Here is a 16,168-nt window from a genome sequence, read left to right on the forward strand (position 1 = left end):
GCCCGCTATCATTGTAAGGTCTCACATGCAGTGAAAACAGTTGTCATGCATGTTTGTGATTGTATACTGCAAACATACATTCAATCAATCAATCAATCAATCAATCTTTATTGCGGTCAAAGACCAGACAGCAAAGTTAACAACAGCAACATATGCCACAAATATTAACATTTATGTTTATGTGGTTGGTTTTTGTTTTTTAATGCTAGAACTAAGAATTTGCAACCCTGCAATGGTTACATTTTATCTTGGGCTGCTCTGTTAATCGCTTGTGCAATTCTATTACAGGGACATCTGCTAGTTTTCCACCCCTAGATTTTTAAAAAAGTTTTCAACCCCCCTAGGTTTTTTTTTAAAAAAAGGTATTCCTACCTTCCATTTGGCGAAGTTTCACAGGATTAATGGTAATGCATACTGTAGATCTCTGAGATAAAAACAACTTATATTTATGACTAATTATCTCTCCATTTTCCTCTAAGAAGAAGCATCCTTTGGACTGCGCATGTTGCCATTCCTAGAGACAAATCAAATAATTAATATATAAGAAGTTACTTAAATCCTTGTATGGCAGTGACTTTATATGGCATTTTGAGTGTTGAGAGTATGCTACGTACATAATCTCAGTCATCCCTATAACAACGCTTTAAGGTTTCCAGTTTTATCCCACATTACAGACAGGGTTGTAGAGGATGAGAAAACAGTAATTTGCTAAGGCAACCATGTAAATTATTAGCTAAGACAATGTTTCAATCAGGGACATCTCACTATTCACTCTTGTTGAGAATGCACTATATTGGCTCCTAATATTTAAATGCAGGAGTGGATTTGTATGTCTCAAATAATAGAAAAATTCAGCTGCAATAATTCTGCAGAAAACATTGTCTATGTTGTAGAAAGGATTGAAAAACTCAACAAAAACCCCTAACTCTGGCCTGTTATGCATCTGGAGAGCATAAGGTGGTGCTACAGACCCTCTATCTACTTGTGAACCAAGAAAATATAGCCTTCTTCCAACTGATATTTGCACATTGTATGGCTCATTTCAATTTGCAGTGCAGAGTGTGACATGAGAAAGAACAAAATGTTGAATTAAAAGGAACATCCACACTCAAAAACTGTAAGATTAAACAGTGAAAGTATATTAGGGAAATGGCCATGGCTTTTTAGCTTTGGCCACAATCAAATCAGCAAAACTGCCATTCATTTTGCCTAAAATTCCCCATACATGTTCCAATGAATTGAACAGGGCTTGTGGCTACAATCCTACTTACAATTACTTTGGAGTAGGACTTGATACCATGTATGGGATGAAACTGCATGATGCCACTGTGTTTAAGCACAGAATGACTTTTTCTACATGCCTTACTAATTGACACTGCAAATTTAAATCACAGGAATGGTTATATTGGAAAAAGTATACTTGTCTATGCCTAAATCCAAGAGAAAAGTTAACCCAAATCAAGTGACAAATCATAAATGATGGCATCTACTGCTGTTTGCGATTAATTCTGGCATAGAATTCACCAAGTTTTCTGGTTTACAATATTTCAGATGGATTTTGCTTTTTTACACATTCTTCTACATTTATTTCATAACAACCTATTCCTACATTCACTAGAGCACTTACAGTATAAGGGGATCACAGGTTCTATTGCTTTTTTCATATCATATTATTGTGGAGTTGTCCATCTCCAGTACAGGACAGCTGACCAAGATGAATATTTTTGCAATTTATCACATACTTTATATAGCATAACTGGAAGGGCTCTACTACGAATGCTTTGCAGTTATTCTTATGTGGTAGACTGGAGGCAGGGTGGGGTTATAAGCATATAGATGAATGTTCCTCATAATTTATCAAGCTTTCCCAATGGTCAGGGATGTCTGCAATTATAAATTGCAATGGCTTGGATTTTTAGCATGCATTCCTGAATTTTTCGATTTGCCACATTACCTGTGCATGCTGCAAAACCAGTGTAAAGTAGAAAACCCAAGTGTTATTTGGGTTTCAGATTTCTGATGCACCTTGTGATGGGAAAGGAAATTCACACATATCCCCTATTTGAAGCCAGGGACCACGCAGTTCCCCATGTGGGGCAAGAGTCTGCTTTCCTTCTTTGTCAGCCTTTCTCAACCTTTGGTCCCCAGTTGTTTTTGGCCTACAACTCCCATCATCCCTGACCACTGGTCCTGCTACCTAGGGATGATGGGAGTTGTAGGCCAAAAACATATGAGGAATCAAAGTTGAGAAAGGCTGTTCTTTGTGTATTACATGTAGTGGGAAAACAGTTGAAGTAGAACTAGTACCTAATGGTTTGAGGTAAATGTAGTGCTCAGAAAAATACTGAAAAATATCCATGCACAAATAACTATAAGCAGAACACTATTAGGAGATACACAATGGTGTGCAAATCAAAAGAACAATGACAAACTTTTATTAGCAAAAATTTAATAAAATCCTACTCAGAACACTAAACTCATCTTTGGGAACTTCACTATTTAAGCAGGGGGTTGATCGCTCTTGTGATGACCAATCTGATCATCCACTAACAGCTTAGAGAGCTAGTTTTCATTACCATCTAATAGGTTGTTGAAACTGAACCAATTACAACTAGTAGAAAACTACTGTGTGTTTTTATAACCAACAACATATCATCTTTGAACATACTGGAATTACAGGCTAAATTGCATAGGGGTTTGGATACCTAAACACACAGAAAAAAATCCTTGGAGAGGATGCTTTTAAATTTTAATATAGAACAAATGTCACTGTCTAGCAATGTTAAAGATATAAAGGACTTCAGAGTTCAATAACAAATACAGAGTTGTTATTTGAAACAAAAATGTAACTCAAGAGAACAATCAGTTCAGTCTTCTAGCTGCAGTTATATTATGTGGTCATAACCATTCGTTCTCCCTTACACAGAGGTCTCGAGGTGCACATTTTTAATGTATCTTAGCAGTTTCCAGTTAATGTTTTATATTTCTCTAGCTATTATTTTCTGCTGAAAGAAAACTAGTAAAGGTTGAATCAGGAAAGGGAAAACAAAGGGAAAAGATCAATATTAACACTCTACAAATATTGACTTAGCAAAGTGACTTTGTTGTCTTTCTCCCTTAGGAATGGTTATTGAATGAATGACTTATTTAAAAGAAATTACTTGTAAAACTTATTAGTCTAAATAACAGTCAATATTTTCAGGCTACAATGTATATTTACCAATTAATGTCTTCTGATCTGGGTATGTTTGAAGATATTTATTTCCAATTACCTTGCCTATAGAGGATTGTGATATATAATCTTTCAGGCTACTTAAGCATTTAAAGTACTAATAAATTATTCAATTTTGCATTTCTCAAACAGTCATTAACAATTTTATCCAAGAGTGCTTTCCTTTATAGAAAAACATGTTTTGCTGTAGCAAACCTTCACACCTGAAAAATGATCCTAAATAACGGGATGTCAGCAAAACCAACATTATATAAAAATGTTTATAGTGTTTTGCAACCAGAAATCTCTGTGTGCTGTGTTGCTGCCCTTGACAAGCGGTTAATAAAACATAAGCTATAAAAGAGAGAAAAATTGCTTTCTATTTAAAATGCAATGTCTATACCTGGTGAGGGGGAGCAAAAGTCAAACTAAATTAACGAAGTCTACCTTTGCAGCATTTGCCTCAACGAGCTTCAAATGTTTGTTGCTGCTGGCACCCATACTGATAGTGGAAGAAACAGATGCTTTGCAACTTGGAGCTGAGGAACATTGTGAAGAAGTCTTGCAGTGACCTACAATTGCAGAGTTTTATTTATAGCACCTTATTTATGAATATTTACATTCATCAAGTGAGAAAATATAAACAGAATGATAAATATACCTTGTAGTAGTTAACCTGGTCTGGTAAACTGATTTGTGTTTTGCTGGTCCAGTATATGCACTGGAAAAAATTGGTATCTGCTTTGATTTGCACTAAACTTGCCAAGTCTACTGGTAATGAATCTCCAACCCAGCAGCTGCCAAGTGATATTTGCACTAAAAGATTAGAGAATCTATCAAATCTATTAATTCAAACATTAAATAACCCACATCACAAAGTTGGTGTCATATAATACTGTGCTAAATCTTATCAGGGTAAGGCCAAATTTAAATTGTAAACCGCCCTTTTTTAAATAAGAGTGGACATTCTGCCAGCTTTCAGTGAACCAGCCACTCATCATGCAGGAAAAGTTCATTTGCCAAAACACAACATAGGGAAGATCTCTGGTCCAAGGCGTCGGGGTAGAGTTAGAAAGAGAGTTATAATGTTCACAGAGGCAAGGGTTAAGTTATGACTCCAACTCGGGGGAGGGGAGGTACAAGCCAGTCCTCACGAGGAGGTTAGAAAAAGAGCGGGAAAAGCCTTTTGAGAGTTGCTGGTCAGGGGAGAAGCAGAGCTCAGAAGGTATCTGAACTGAATGACTCTGTGGAGTGATAGTTGAAGTTAAGAACTATTTATTAATACTGTTTGTGAATTCTTAATAAAAATTATAAAAGACCAAGAGACGTTTGTGTGGTAATGTGAAGAGGAATCGACCAGCCTTGACACAAGGTTTGTTCTTAGCTTATTTGGAAAACAAACAAACTTCAAGTAAGGCTCAGAAGACATGAAAGCCAAACTGTAGCTTGCTTCTTCTGTGGCATTGCAACAGCAGCAGAAGTGTGTTATTGGGATATGCTGTGTGAATGGGGTCATTCAAACATTAATCAGCTAATGCTAGAGAAAGAAAAATGCTGAAATGAGGGATGTAGCAAAATTTCTTTTGAGCCTAGGGCTTTGGAAATACCAGTGAGACATTTCTACCATTGACAAAGCAAATAATTTTAGTGAAATAAATAAGCACACATTTCAAAAAAATGAAAAAATCTATATCCAAGGTGTCATGTAGGGGGGGGAAATACAGACGCTCCATGAACTAGAGCGTTCCTGTTTGAAAAATTATTACCTCGTTTTAGCATTGGTTTGGATTCTGTTTTCCTTGCAGTTTTTGGTATTGTTTTTGATATTAGTGATGTAGCCAGTTCTGATGAAGTCTCAAGTTTACTTCCAAACTGCTGACGCTTCAGTTTACTGTCAACCTCCAGTTTTTCTAGTGCATTCTTCAGACATTGCTCATTGGTTGTCATATACAATTTACAAAACTGTAAACAAAACACACACACACACACCTTGGTCTCTTTAAGTATTTTAGAAGGAAAATAAACAAAGGCACTACTAAGCAAGAAATAGATCAACAGATAAAGAGTATTTCTTCTGTTAGTACAATCCTCATCTTGCTCTCATGAATCAAACTGACCACTCTCCAGTGGCACAATAAAATGGAGACATGATTCAATGAGGAGATCATACAACTGAGAGAAAATAAAAATGAAAGGTACCCCAAGATAAGATTTATATTGTCTACCAGACATATTTGTAGACAGACTGGCTTTTTATGTCTAATTTTAAATGAAGGAGTTTTCTTTTCTTTTCTATGAGTCTAGATGGGAAACTTTAATGAACAACATAGTCATTTCAGACAAGGTAAACTCCCAAGATTAACAAAGTCCAGATAACAAAAAAGGAACAGTTACATTTTAAAGAACATTGCTTTAGCTACAGCCAGAAAGACAATACTGTGATAGATGACACTGCATACTCGAGAATGTATTTGGAAGGAACAGCCTTTAAGCAACACTTATTTTACACATATACATTCCTTATCCTATTTCTCTTTGCTAAAAAAAAGGGATGTTCTTCTATATTCACTGTGAACTCTTAGAGAAAAATACATTGTCAATATAGCTAGATGAGATACTACTCCTGTTCTGATACTCTCTACACTCCTTCTATTTTTAAGTATTAACCTTGATGTCTGCCATAAATATATAGTTGTATATAGGGTTGTGTCCAAATGTTTATATTTGCATGCAGAACTGAATTCTGCTCACACAATGGGATATCACCTGCCTCTCCTCCCCCCGCAGTCCTCAAAATCCGCTCTGGAGGACTGGGGGACCCTGCAGAGCAGATGTGGGGTGTGAGTGAAGGTTGCAGGGAGGAGAGAGGGATGATTTGCTGCATGAGCACAAGTCTGCCAGTGCAAGTTTGAATTTCACTGATACATGTATGAACTAGCTAAGAGTCTTGCATTGCAGGGAGTTGGACTAGATGACCCTTGGGGTCCCTTCCAACTCTATATGTCTATTATTCTAATACACTGAGGCTTACAGAGACTCTACATTAGTAAAAAGCTTCTTCATTTCTAGCATATTGAAAGAGTGTCACATGAGAGAATTGACTGCATATTCAGAGAAGCTCTTCCATTTGCACAAGTTCCTTCTCAAGAGATTCTTATAGCCTACTAGAGTTTCCATGCTACAGCATGTATCTTCCTTATTTATCATGGATGTCATACTGTAACACAACCTCTGATGCACTGTGGTGCCTCACTGTGAGAAGTCTTACACTCCCTTGCCAAGCAGCACATTGAATAGCACTAATACATTTTTCCCCTCCACTCCTAGTACTTTGCATCCAAGACACAGTGTGTGATAAGATATTTATAAGTACTAGCTACATTACCATATTAATAAGCATACTTCAAGGTTGCAAACCTATACCTTTACTTTGTCAAAGGCTAACCACACTGAGCTCTATTGTTCATGTCTGCAACATGAAGAGCTGTTCTAATATATCACAACTAAAAACTTGCAATTTTTTAGTGCCTGACATACTTTTCTCTGAAAGCATGCACTGACAATCAGATCCTCTAACACCTATGTATCACATTCTGAACTGCTGTAACATCCTTTGAAAGGATTACTCAAAGGTGACCAGAAAACTTTGACACCATGGAAATATCCTATTAGGCATTTAAGAACCAAATCACTCTCACTTATTCAGCCTCACCATTTGACACCCTTGATACTTGAAAAACAGCACTGTTGGGCTCCTTCAATCTACTGACATGGATTAGTGACCATCTCATGTAAGTCAGTCAAACGTTATGGGTTGTATTCAAAGTAATGCAAACAAAAGTCAAATCATGTAATGAATTTCTGTCATCTCTTTCTTGTTTAAGCCCCCTGAACAGCATGTTAGGGCTCAGCAGACCTCCACTTTTATAAGCTGCTTTTTCCCAATTTTTACCCATTCACACTCCCAGTCAAGACTGCACCACATTGAAGACCTTTCCTGAGGGTGTAATGGGAAGGAGAGGGCAGGAAATCCCCAATACAAAAGCGTATGTCTGTTCAAGTAATTTTGGATACAAACCTAAGTAGTCTTATCCACTATACCTTGTAATAATCAAACTTTCCATCACTGTTCACTTCCACCAATTCGGTGATTGCATTAACTTCATCAAGGGCCATTTTTTCACCTCTCTGCAAAAAAAAATGTCAGTTTAAGTTGCAAAGCAATGAAGGAAGAACACTTCAATATTTAGTTATTATGCCCCCCCAACAGCAATTATTTATTAAAGTTTAAACATATTTTCCCTGTGGTGTATTTGAATTGTTAAAAGTATCAGTCCTAACTACCCTTTGAGGTACTTACAGTTGTAAGAAGTTTATGCAGCTCACTATGTAAAATACAGCCCTCATTATTTGCATCTATTTTTGCAAATGCTTTGAGCAGCTCTGTTTCCCTAACAGGTTCTTCTTGTTTTAAGATGAAGCAGAAATCATCAAAATTCAATGTGGTGGTTTGCAGCGTCCAGTATTTATTAACTGTCTTCTGAGATGGATTTCTTCCAGCTTGCTGAAGTACTGCAAAATAAAGCACAAAAAAAGCATTTAGTGACACTGACAAGACTGTGTATATATCATTTTCTTAAAACACTCTGTAAGTAGATACAACTGCAAATTACTCTTTTCTACTCCTGTAACCCCACTGTGCATTAAAGGCCCACCAGTGCAATTCCAGGAGGTATTTAACAGCTAGTATTTGTGCAATCTTTCCTGATGCAGCAGCTGCTGGTGCAAGAACAATGTGACTACCAGGGCTGGTCCAAGACATTTTGGCACCCGAGAATGAACTACAAAATGACCACTAGCGGGAAAAAAGGAATGAATGAAGATCTACAACAGGAACAAGGGGGTAATAAATATATAGATGGGAAACAAGGGTGGGAGGAGACCAGCAGTGCCTCCGATTTGCCAAAAGACTGCTGTAGAGGCATCATTGGGGGGGGGGGGGCTGGCACAGAGGCAGCACATCCAGCTTTCAAGGATGTTCTGCAGCTGTTGCTGATATTATGCTTAAGAGCTTGCAACTACCTAATGGAATTTTCAGCTTCTTTTCCTTTTTAATAGCAACCCCCCATGATGAGTCACAAACTACTTCTGAATTCTGCCTATATTCCAAAATAGTTTGTCTGGAAGGCTTTTGTTCAAAAAAATGAATTCTAAAAGGCCAGTTGGGCATTTGAATCTAGTTGCACAGGTTGCTGAATTGCGGTAATTGCCTGTAAGGTACATTTTGCTATGTGGGTGGGTTTAGCTTCTTGGGAGGCAATTTGGCATCCCTCTTCAAGATGGTATTCATATTTATTTATTTTAAAAAAACACTTTAAAACTCCAACTCTCTTGAAATATATTGTGAAATTCTGCTCGTTGGTATATTATTTATACTTACTGGGAACTCAGTACTTTCTGTGAACTGCTAACTACTCTCCTCAGACTGTTTTTTATAATAAGTTCTCTTCTTGTACTCTTTAAATGTACCTGATAAAAAGACTTGGACTCTCCTAAGTGTCTACAGAGACATTTTAGCTCAGGACATTACACTGCATTTCATAAAATAAGTACAACTCATATAAACAAGAGTTGAAGAACCAGGTTGTAGATTACAAAGCAGAATCTGTGTTATTAATCAAACACCACATAACCAATGCCATTCTGGTGATTTTATTCCTAGCTAGAACTGAACTCTAAGCCTCAACACAAATCTGTAATGGGCTAAAACATGTTTGTTTGTTTGTTTGTTTTTTCTAAAGATCCAGACATCTCTTTAAGAATATGGAAAGCTTGAACTCTCTGTTGTCTTTCCTAAACTGAGCTTGAAGCGCACATGGCCAAACACATACCCTGTTCCCAAGTGATATATGGACAGAGATGAAAGAAAAAGCATAGAAAAGAGCGAGTGAGCATTTGTTCACACCATTCATATTTAAAATCCAGATTATCTGATGCTAACACAGATTTACAAACAGTGATTCTGCTAGCCTGATATTAGAGTCACACCATGTAAGGCTACTGTATAAGAACTTTGACTCTGAAACCATCATAGTATTGTTTAAAAATGCAGAAGGTAGGATGTAAAGTACAATGATCCTTTTATTATATTGATGCCAATATATAACTAACTAACTAGCAGCAACTGCAAAGGACATTATAACAGGATGCAGTGTTTATCAAACTTTTTATACTTTTGTTCTCTTCTAAACACGTTACCGTCTATGTAACATTCCAATACACCACCAATAATCTGTTCCACAGGTGAATTTGTGCACACAACAATGCCTTTACTGTACATTCTGTCTCCCATGTCATTTAGTTTCTATATGAAGCCATTGGGAGCTGTCATCTGGGGATTTGGAACATGGTGTCATAAGTATGCTGATGACACATGGCTTTATTTCTCCATTCCATCGGAATCAGGAAACGCTGTAAAAGGGTTGGACGTGTATCTGGAGGTAGTGATGAACTGGATGGGGGCCAAAAAACTGAGGTTGAATCCTCATCAGATAGAAGTGCTGTAGATGGGTACAGCAATGACCCATGTCTGGTCATTAAGTGTACATCCTGTTCTGAGCAGCGTTTTGCTACCTTTGAATATGAGGTTTGCAGTAATCCAACTTATCACTGGATTCCAACTTGTTAATGGAGTCTCAAATAGCTTCTGTGTCTAGGAATGCTCATGCCCAGATTAGGCTGGTTCATCAGCTACAGCTGCTCCTGGACTGGGACAGCTTGGTCTCAGTTGTCCATGCTATAGTGACCTCCTGCTGGGACCACTGTAATGTGCTCTATGTGTGGCTGTCCTTGAAGATGATCCAGAAGCTGCATCTAGCACAGAATGTGGCTGCTAGGTAGATAAATGGGGCAGTACAATGGGACCCCAGTCCTGAAAGGACTGCACTGACTACCAGGGAGTTACTGGGCTCAATTCAAGGCATTAGTACTACCATAAAAAGCACTAAATGGCTTCAGGCCCAAGTACTGAAAAGAGCATCTTCCCCAATACCAACCATATCAGACTATGATTGGCAAGTGAGGCCTTGCTGTTGGTGTCACCACTGAGAACTACCTCGTTGGCACTGAGCTGTTGCAGGGCCTTTTCATTGGTGGTCCCTCGGTTGTGGAATGCCCTGCCTAGTAAGGTGTGCCGGTCTCTATGATTATTAGCTTTCTGGAGGAATTTGAAAACCTTCCAAGCCCCACATTGAGCAAAAGATTCCTGTATTGCAGGGGTTTCGATGAGACGATCCCTGTGGTCCCTTCCAACTCTACAATTCTATGATTCTATATCATGCTGGAATGATTTTTTTATAAAAAGAAACTGATGCCTTGGTTTAAAATTAATTTGCAACTTTCCCCATGAACAATGAAATTATACTGATTTATATAGCACAGCTATTAATCTATGGATGCAGAATGAGTAGGGTTGTGTCCTTTCTGTGTATCCATCAAAAACAATATGCAGAGTGGCTATTATTTTTGCCACTCAGTGGAAATAAACTTACTTCTCCTCACTTTTCCTAGGGAGAAGAGAGTTAGGTACAGATACTATTTTGAACACAGTAAGATGCTTGGCCTGATTTTCTTTCCTTGCCCCCCCCCCCAGTGTGCAGCAAGGGTAGGACACCTGAGGTTCTCCCTGATGCACTTCAGTGAGTGTCCACCCAACAGTGGTTTGATTATAGAGAAATATGGCACATGAATTATATCAAGTTTTCTTAGATCCATTAAAACAGTTAACATGTGCAAGATATAATAAGCACTCAAATATATTATCCACTGCTGGAATTCAAGATTTCTCCCAATCCGATCACAACTTAAAAAAATACACTCACCCAAACACAGTTGTTCTTTTGATTTAATGTTTTCTAAGCTGCTTTTGAAGACAGCTAAATAGGCTGCTCTGCAGTTCTTATAAAATGTCTCCTCTTCATAATTCTGGGATCTTTTTGCTTGAGAACTTTCCTGGGATTGGGTCTGATCACTGAAGAGGGATGCATTGCTCTCCTGACTGCCAGCCATCCTGTGAATAATGCAAACATATCTAGAGCCTATTTCTTTTATTTGCATATTTCAGTATCACATCACCATCTGTCCATCCCTCTCAGGTGGGAGGGAATGTTTACTGGACTTTGCTGTGAGCTTCTGCTTCTGCAAAAATGGGATTAGTCTGCAAATATGCTTTGATGTATATGTTTGCATTTCTTTTTAGAATATTTATATATCATTTGATAGCCATCATTTTCAAAGCCGTTCGCAATAATAAAATCAGATTTGCAGGTGTCTCATTTTGCCCTCACAATGATAGACCCAGCATACCACGTACTGTCTAATCTACTAAATGATATTGTATGGCTCCTTGTTCTGTTTCTATCGAAAGCTGTGGCAATGAAGGGTGGTCTGTGGAGTGGAGTTGTTTTTCAAAGCCCCCATTCCCCAGTCCCCGAGATTTTCTTGCAGCCGCTACAGCTGCTGCAGATTTTGTGGAAAGTATCATTGGCTCGCAACTCTTAGAACTCTCCAGAGAAATGGGTGTTCTCTACCCAGCTCTCTTGCTGGAGTGGTGGTGGCTAAAGGAGGTCCGGGAAGCAGCTATTTTAGAAAACCCAGTTTTCCTCTGAAACAGCTGGAAAATTCTCATTATTACATAAAAGTTTACACATTACACTGTAGCACAATATAGATGCAGTGGAGAATGAGGCATGAAGGTGGGATTATTATGGCAGGATATCCCATAATGACTAACGCTTGCTCTGCAACAAAGTATTTTTTTACCTTATCTTTTAAAAATCCATCTAATGCCTGGCATGAGTGTATAGTAGGTGCAGGAAAAACACCCAAAATTCTTGTTCTTGCAAGCTCCCTGAGTTGTGTGCATCTGCTGCCTCACACCAGAATCAGCTTTTGGCATACCACTGAAAATGCCATTTCCCCAGTATGTACCAATGTGTGTTGAAAGATGAATCCTGCATGTGGCTGGCAGGTGCACTTGACCAGCTGCCCGCGGGCGAGCAGCCAACATGTGCTGGATTGCCATGTGAATAGGCTTCTCATTCTATTGAAATGGATTTGATTAAATACAAATCCTGGCTTTGATGAAATGTATGGGAATTTCTGTCCCTAGCAAAGGCAACATTTCCACCTTATGTTCACCTAAAACTGGTGGTTATAAGGTAGTAGTTTCCAAACCTTTGACCTTCAAGGTACCATTTCCACAGCAACTCATCTGTCCAACAAGACCTGAACATCCACCATGAAGCTCCCTGCATTCCAAGTGATTCTGGGGCATGTTCTAGAGTAAGCTTAGCTAACACAATGCAGTAGTTTACCTTACCATTGCCCCATGCACTGTACGCTAAACACACTCAACACTTCCCTGTGACTCTTTGTTGCAGGGAAATATCTATTCTAGGAAGCTTGTTCACCACTGCCATTTTTTTCACCGAGGAAACCAGATTAACTTCAAAGGAAGCTCAAGGATTCTCCTAAGCATGATCTGAAAATCTAAGGTTTAAATATTAAGGTGTACAACAGCAGAAGTGTGAACATCTTGAGAGGGAATTGGTAGAAACTACTTCATTAACCTTTACATTCAAGATTCTAATAATATTTTTTTATTTATACCCCGCCCTTCCCAGTTCAGAAACCCGGGCTCAGGGTGGCTAACAACAAATTTAAAACACTTAATTGTAATACTACATAAAAGCAGCATAAAATACAGTATAAAAGCATGAATAACAATAAAATTCAAAGTTCAAAAATCAAATTGGGGGAAATCCATCCAATAAACATTAGATAGTCACCAGGGCTAGCTGGCTAAATTAGTCCTACTTGGGCCAGCAAGGAGGTCAGGGGAGAATTAGCTGTGGGGTCCCAGAGCGGGTAATCTTCATAAAAAGGGGAGGGGGGAAGAGAAAGGCAATAAAAGATCAAGCTGAGTTCAAATTAAAGACCAGACAGAATAGCTCTTACAGGCCCGGCGGAAGGAGGTTAAGTCCTGTAGGGCCCTAGTCTCATGGGACAGAGCATTCCACCAGGTCAGAGCAATCACTGAAAAGGCCTTGGCCCTGGTGGATGGTAATAGTCCGACTTCCTTAGGGCCCAGGACCTCTAAAATATGGTTATTCATGGACATTAAGGTCTTCTGCGGGGCACACCAGGAGAGGTAGTCCCGTAAATATGAGGGCCCTAGGCCACAAAGGGCTTTAAAGATCAAAACCAAACTAACAGGACTCTTCTCCAGGTCAGCTGTGTAAATCAGGAATTCACCTGAATAAAGAAGGACAATCAGACTGGAACATGATAAGAGAGTTTAGGTAGACCAGAAGAAATCTGGAACAAACAGGCAAAGGGTAGGTTAATCAGAATTCAGGTGAGATAGGAGGCTCACCAAAAAAGAGCAACAGAATAAAAGATATGACGCTGCCATATGCTGAGTCAGGCCGATGGGCCATCTAGTTCAGGTACCTGTTTTATTTCCTCCATGTGACTGATAGCATATTTGTGGGGGGATTATTTAGATTAGAAAAGTTGTGATTTCAGAAGCAGGGAAAATGTAGCACCTGATTCTATGTACAGCTGACTGAGTAATTAGGCTGAAATTTTATGCATGCTTATATGAAAGTAATGTCCACTGAAATTAATAATATTACTTTCTGCCAAATAAATGGGTTATAGGCATGAGGGTGGCAGTCTGATTGGCTTTGGGGCAGTTTATTTCAAAAGGGCCAAGTGGATTTAAATGCAAGTGTTCTGACTTAATGGGTTTGTGAATTGGGCAGCCCATCACATGCAGTAGTTGCCTGGATGAAGAACCTAATAGCGCAACAGAAGAAAATTGTATAGAATAAAAGGACCACATAAATGCATTTTCTTTTTAAATAATTGATATAATTCTGCACTGCCTTTCCTCACGTATGGTTAGTAAATGTCAATAGTAATTTTCTTCTATAACAAAGGTGATGAGGGTTTTTAGAAGGCCATCACAGAGGGGCATTAAATCGTGTGCTACTGTTGGTCTAACAGCCTGCAACATTATTTTATCCAGTGCTGACTTCTGAAAATATATTCCACTATAATAAATTGAATATTTCAAGTTCAATAACAAGACAACAACACAGGTAGGGTCCCCTTCAGGACTCATTGGAGCCTTACTCAGGAGGCCTAAATCACTCGCACCTTCTTGAGTTATATAGGCCTTTTACACTTGGGAAAGAAAGATAATAATCGCTTATCATGGATGAAGTACCCTATTTATAATGCACAGACCGCCTTGCCTGACAGTTTCATATTACAGTGGCATAAGAAGGACCCAACAGGGACACAGTCCAGTTACTGCAAACGGGTGTCACTATAATAATTAAGCACCAGTGTTAGCACACACAAAGGAAAGCGAGTTCTAGCCAATGAGGGAAAAGAGAATAAATGTTAATTTTCCAGTAACCAGTTTTATCAAATATGAACACTTGTTTATGCTCCTCGGTTCTCTCATTACTTAGCCATTTCTTATTTGGGCAGCTGTGCAGTACAGAGATGTTTCCAATATGTTACTCAACGTACAGCATGCAAGAGTTATTTAGTAGAGGGAAGCTCTCTTGCTAAGGTTATTAAAATATAAACTTCACTGATAGTGCACTACAGAAATATAGACTAGGGAACAATTTTGTAGCATCTACTGTTGGTGGCTATAGACAATCTGACTGAATATTCAAATTATAATATCTGTTATTTCAACATAGAATAGATGGCATTAAAATCTCACATCTACGTTTCCCCCCATTATTTATTTAAAATAACTGCCCTTTCCCATTGTACTTCTGTGCCAATGCAGCCAGACTGGAACACACCATACACTTCCAGAAGCCAGCCTCAATTTAAATTGAATGTACTTGGGAGTTAGAGCATGTCCAAATGAGATTCTTACTGGGACCTGAATGTACTAGATGTAGCACGTCCAGTTCCAACAAAGGAAGGCTTTGCCAGTCCCCACACCTGTCCAACAGGCAATGTTTTTTTTTACACAGAGGAATACTGAACAACACCTTCCACATACTGCTATGTCCTTTTCTCAAACCCTGCTTACTAAGTGCCTACTTCCAAACAGAGTAAACATTCAATAAATGCTTATATTTGTAAATAAGTTTAATTAAAATACTTGGGATTGAAGTATACTGCCAAAAATATTCACTCTCAATGACCATTTCCTGGACTCCAAAGTCAAAATCGATGACCAGGAGCAAGACGCTAATTAGCCGTCAGTGCACACAGAGGAGAAGACTGGGTGATGATGTGATGAACAGAAGAACAAGGTAATAGGCATAATGGCTGCATCCTAATTTTAATACATTAAATTTTATGGGTAAATGTAGCCAAAATTTGCTTGAGTCACTGCAGAAAACTGGGTGCTTAAGAAGAACTCTCCCAATACTTACTGAAGGAAGAACAGTTTCCCCTGCTAACACAACTCATGTGTGTGATACAATATTACTGAAGTCCTGAATAGAAACAGTGTTTGGATTATTCTCAGCAAAAGCCAGGGCGTAGACAGGATATTTTTAGGGGACAGGCTTTTGTTGGGGGGGACAGAACCTCAGTTTGCTATGTATTTTTTTATTGATTTGGGGGGCAGCTGCCCCCCCCGGCTACACCCATGGATAGCCACATTATTTCAAAAGGCCCTTAAAGACTAATCCATGTTTACTCAGAAGTAAGCCCCATAATTCTATGTGATTTATTTCCAGATAAATAAGCACACAACTGTAGTCAATTCTCTGTGGAGATGTTAAAAATCTGCGTAGACTCAATGCAACTAAGGTGGAAGTGGGATCAAGCCTTCTATCCCTACCTTGAGCCTCCAGTGTACAAGTTATACATGCAGGACTGCACAAGTTTCATGTACATAGGAAGTCAACA

The 16,168-nt window shown here is 38.7% G+C and overlaps 1 protein-coding gene across 10 annotated transcripts in view; it reads right to left on the minus strand.

The window, feature by feature from the left end:
- EFCAB7 (EF-hand calcium binding domain 7) overlaps window positions 1-16,168 on the minus strand; it is a 40,856-nt gene that overhangs the window by 23,518 nt on the left and 1,170 nt on the right. For 6 of the 10 annotated variants that reach the window (XM_033151897.1, XM_033151895.1, XM_033151896.1 and 3 more), the window contains exons 1-7: window positions 13,526-13,559; window positions 11,092-11,279; window positions 7,572-7,783; window positions 7,313-7,399; window positions 4,978-5,173; window positions 3,659-3,783; window positions 373-514 (exon numbers count right to left, since the gene is read on the minus strand). In XM_033151897.1, coding sequence (XP_033007788.1) covers window positions 373-514; window positions 3,659-3,783; window positions 4,978-5,173; window positions 7,313-7,399; window positions 7,572-7,783; window positions 11,092-11,279; window positions 13,526-13,557 — 982 coding nt within the window. In that variant the 5' untranslated portion in view covers window positions 13,558-13,559. Of the gene's footprint in view, window positions 1-372; window positions 515-3,658; window positions 3,784-4,977; window positions 5,174-7,312; window positions 7,400-7,571; window positions 7,784-11,091; window positions 11,286-12,638; window positions 12,769-12,840; window positions 12,860-13,525; window positions 13,560-16,168 lie in introns of those variants that run through there. The other 4 variants (XM_033151900.1, XM_033151898.1, XM_033151899.1 and 1 more) reach the window with 4 other exon arrangements.

This window comes from Lacerta agilis, chromosome 6, assembly GCF_009819535.1.
Source record: "Lacerta agilis isolate rLacAgi1 chromosome 6, rLacAgi1.pri, whole genome shotgun sequence".
NCBI lineage: Eukaryota > Metazoa > Chordata > Lepidosauria > Squamata > Lacertidae > Lacerta > Lacerta agilis.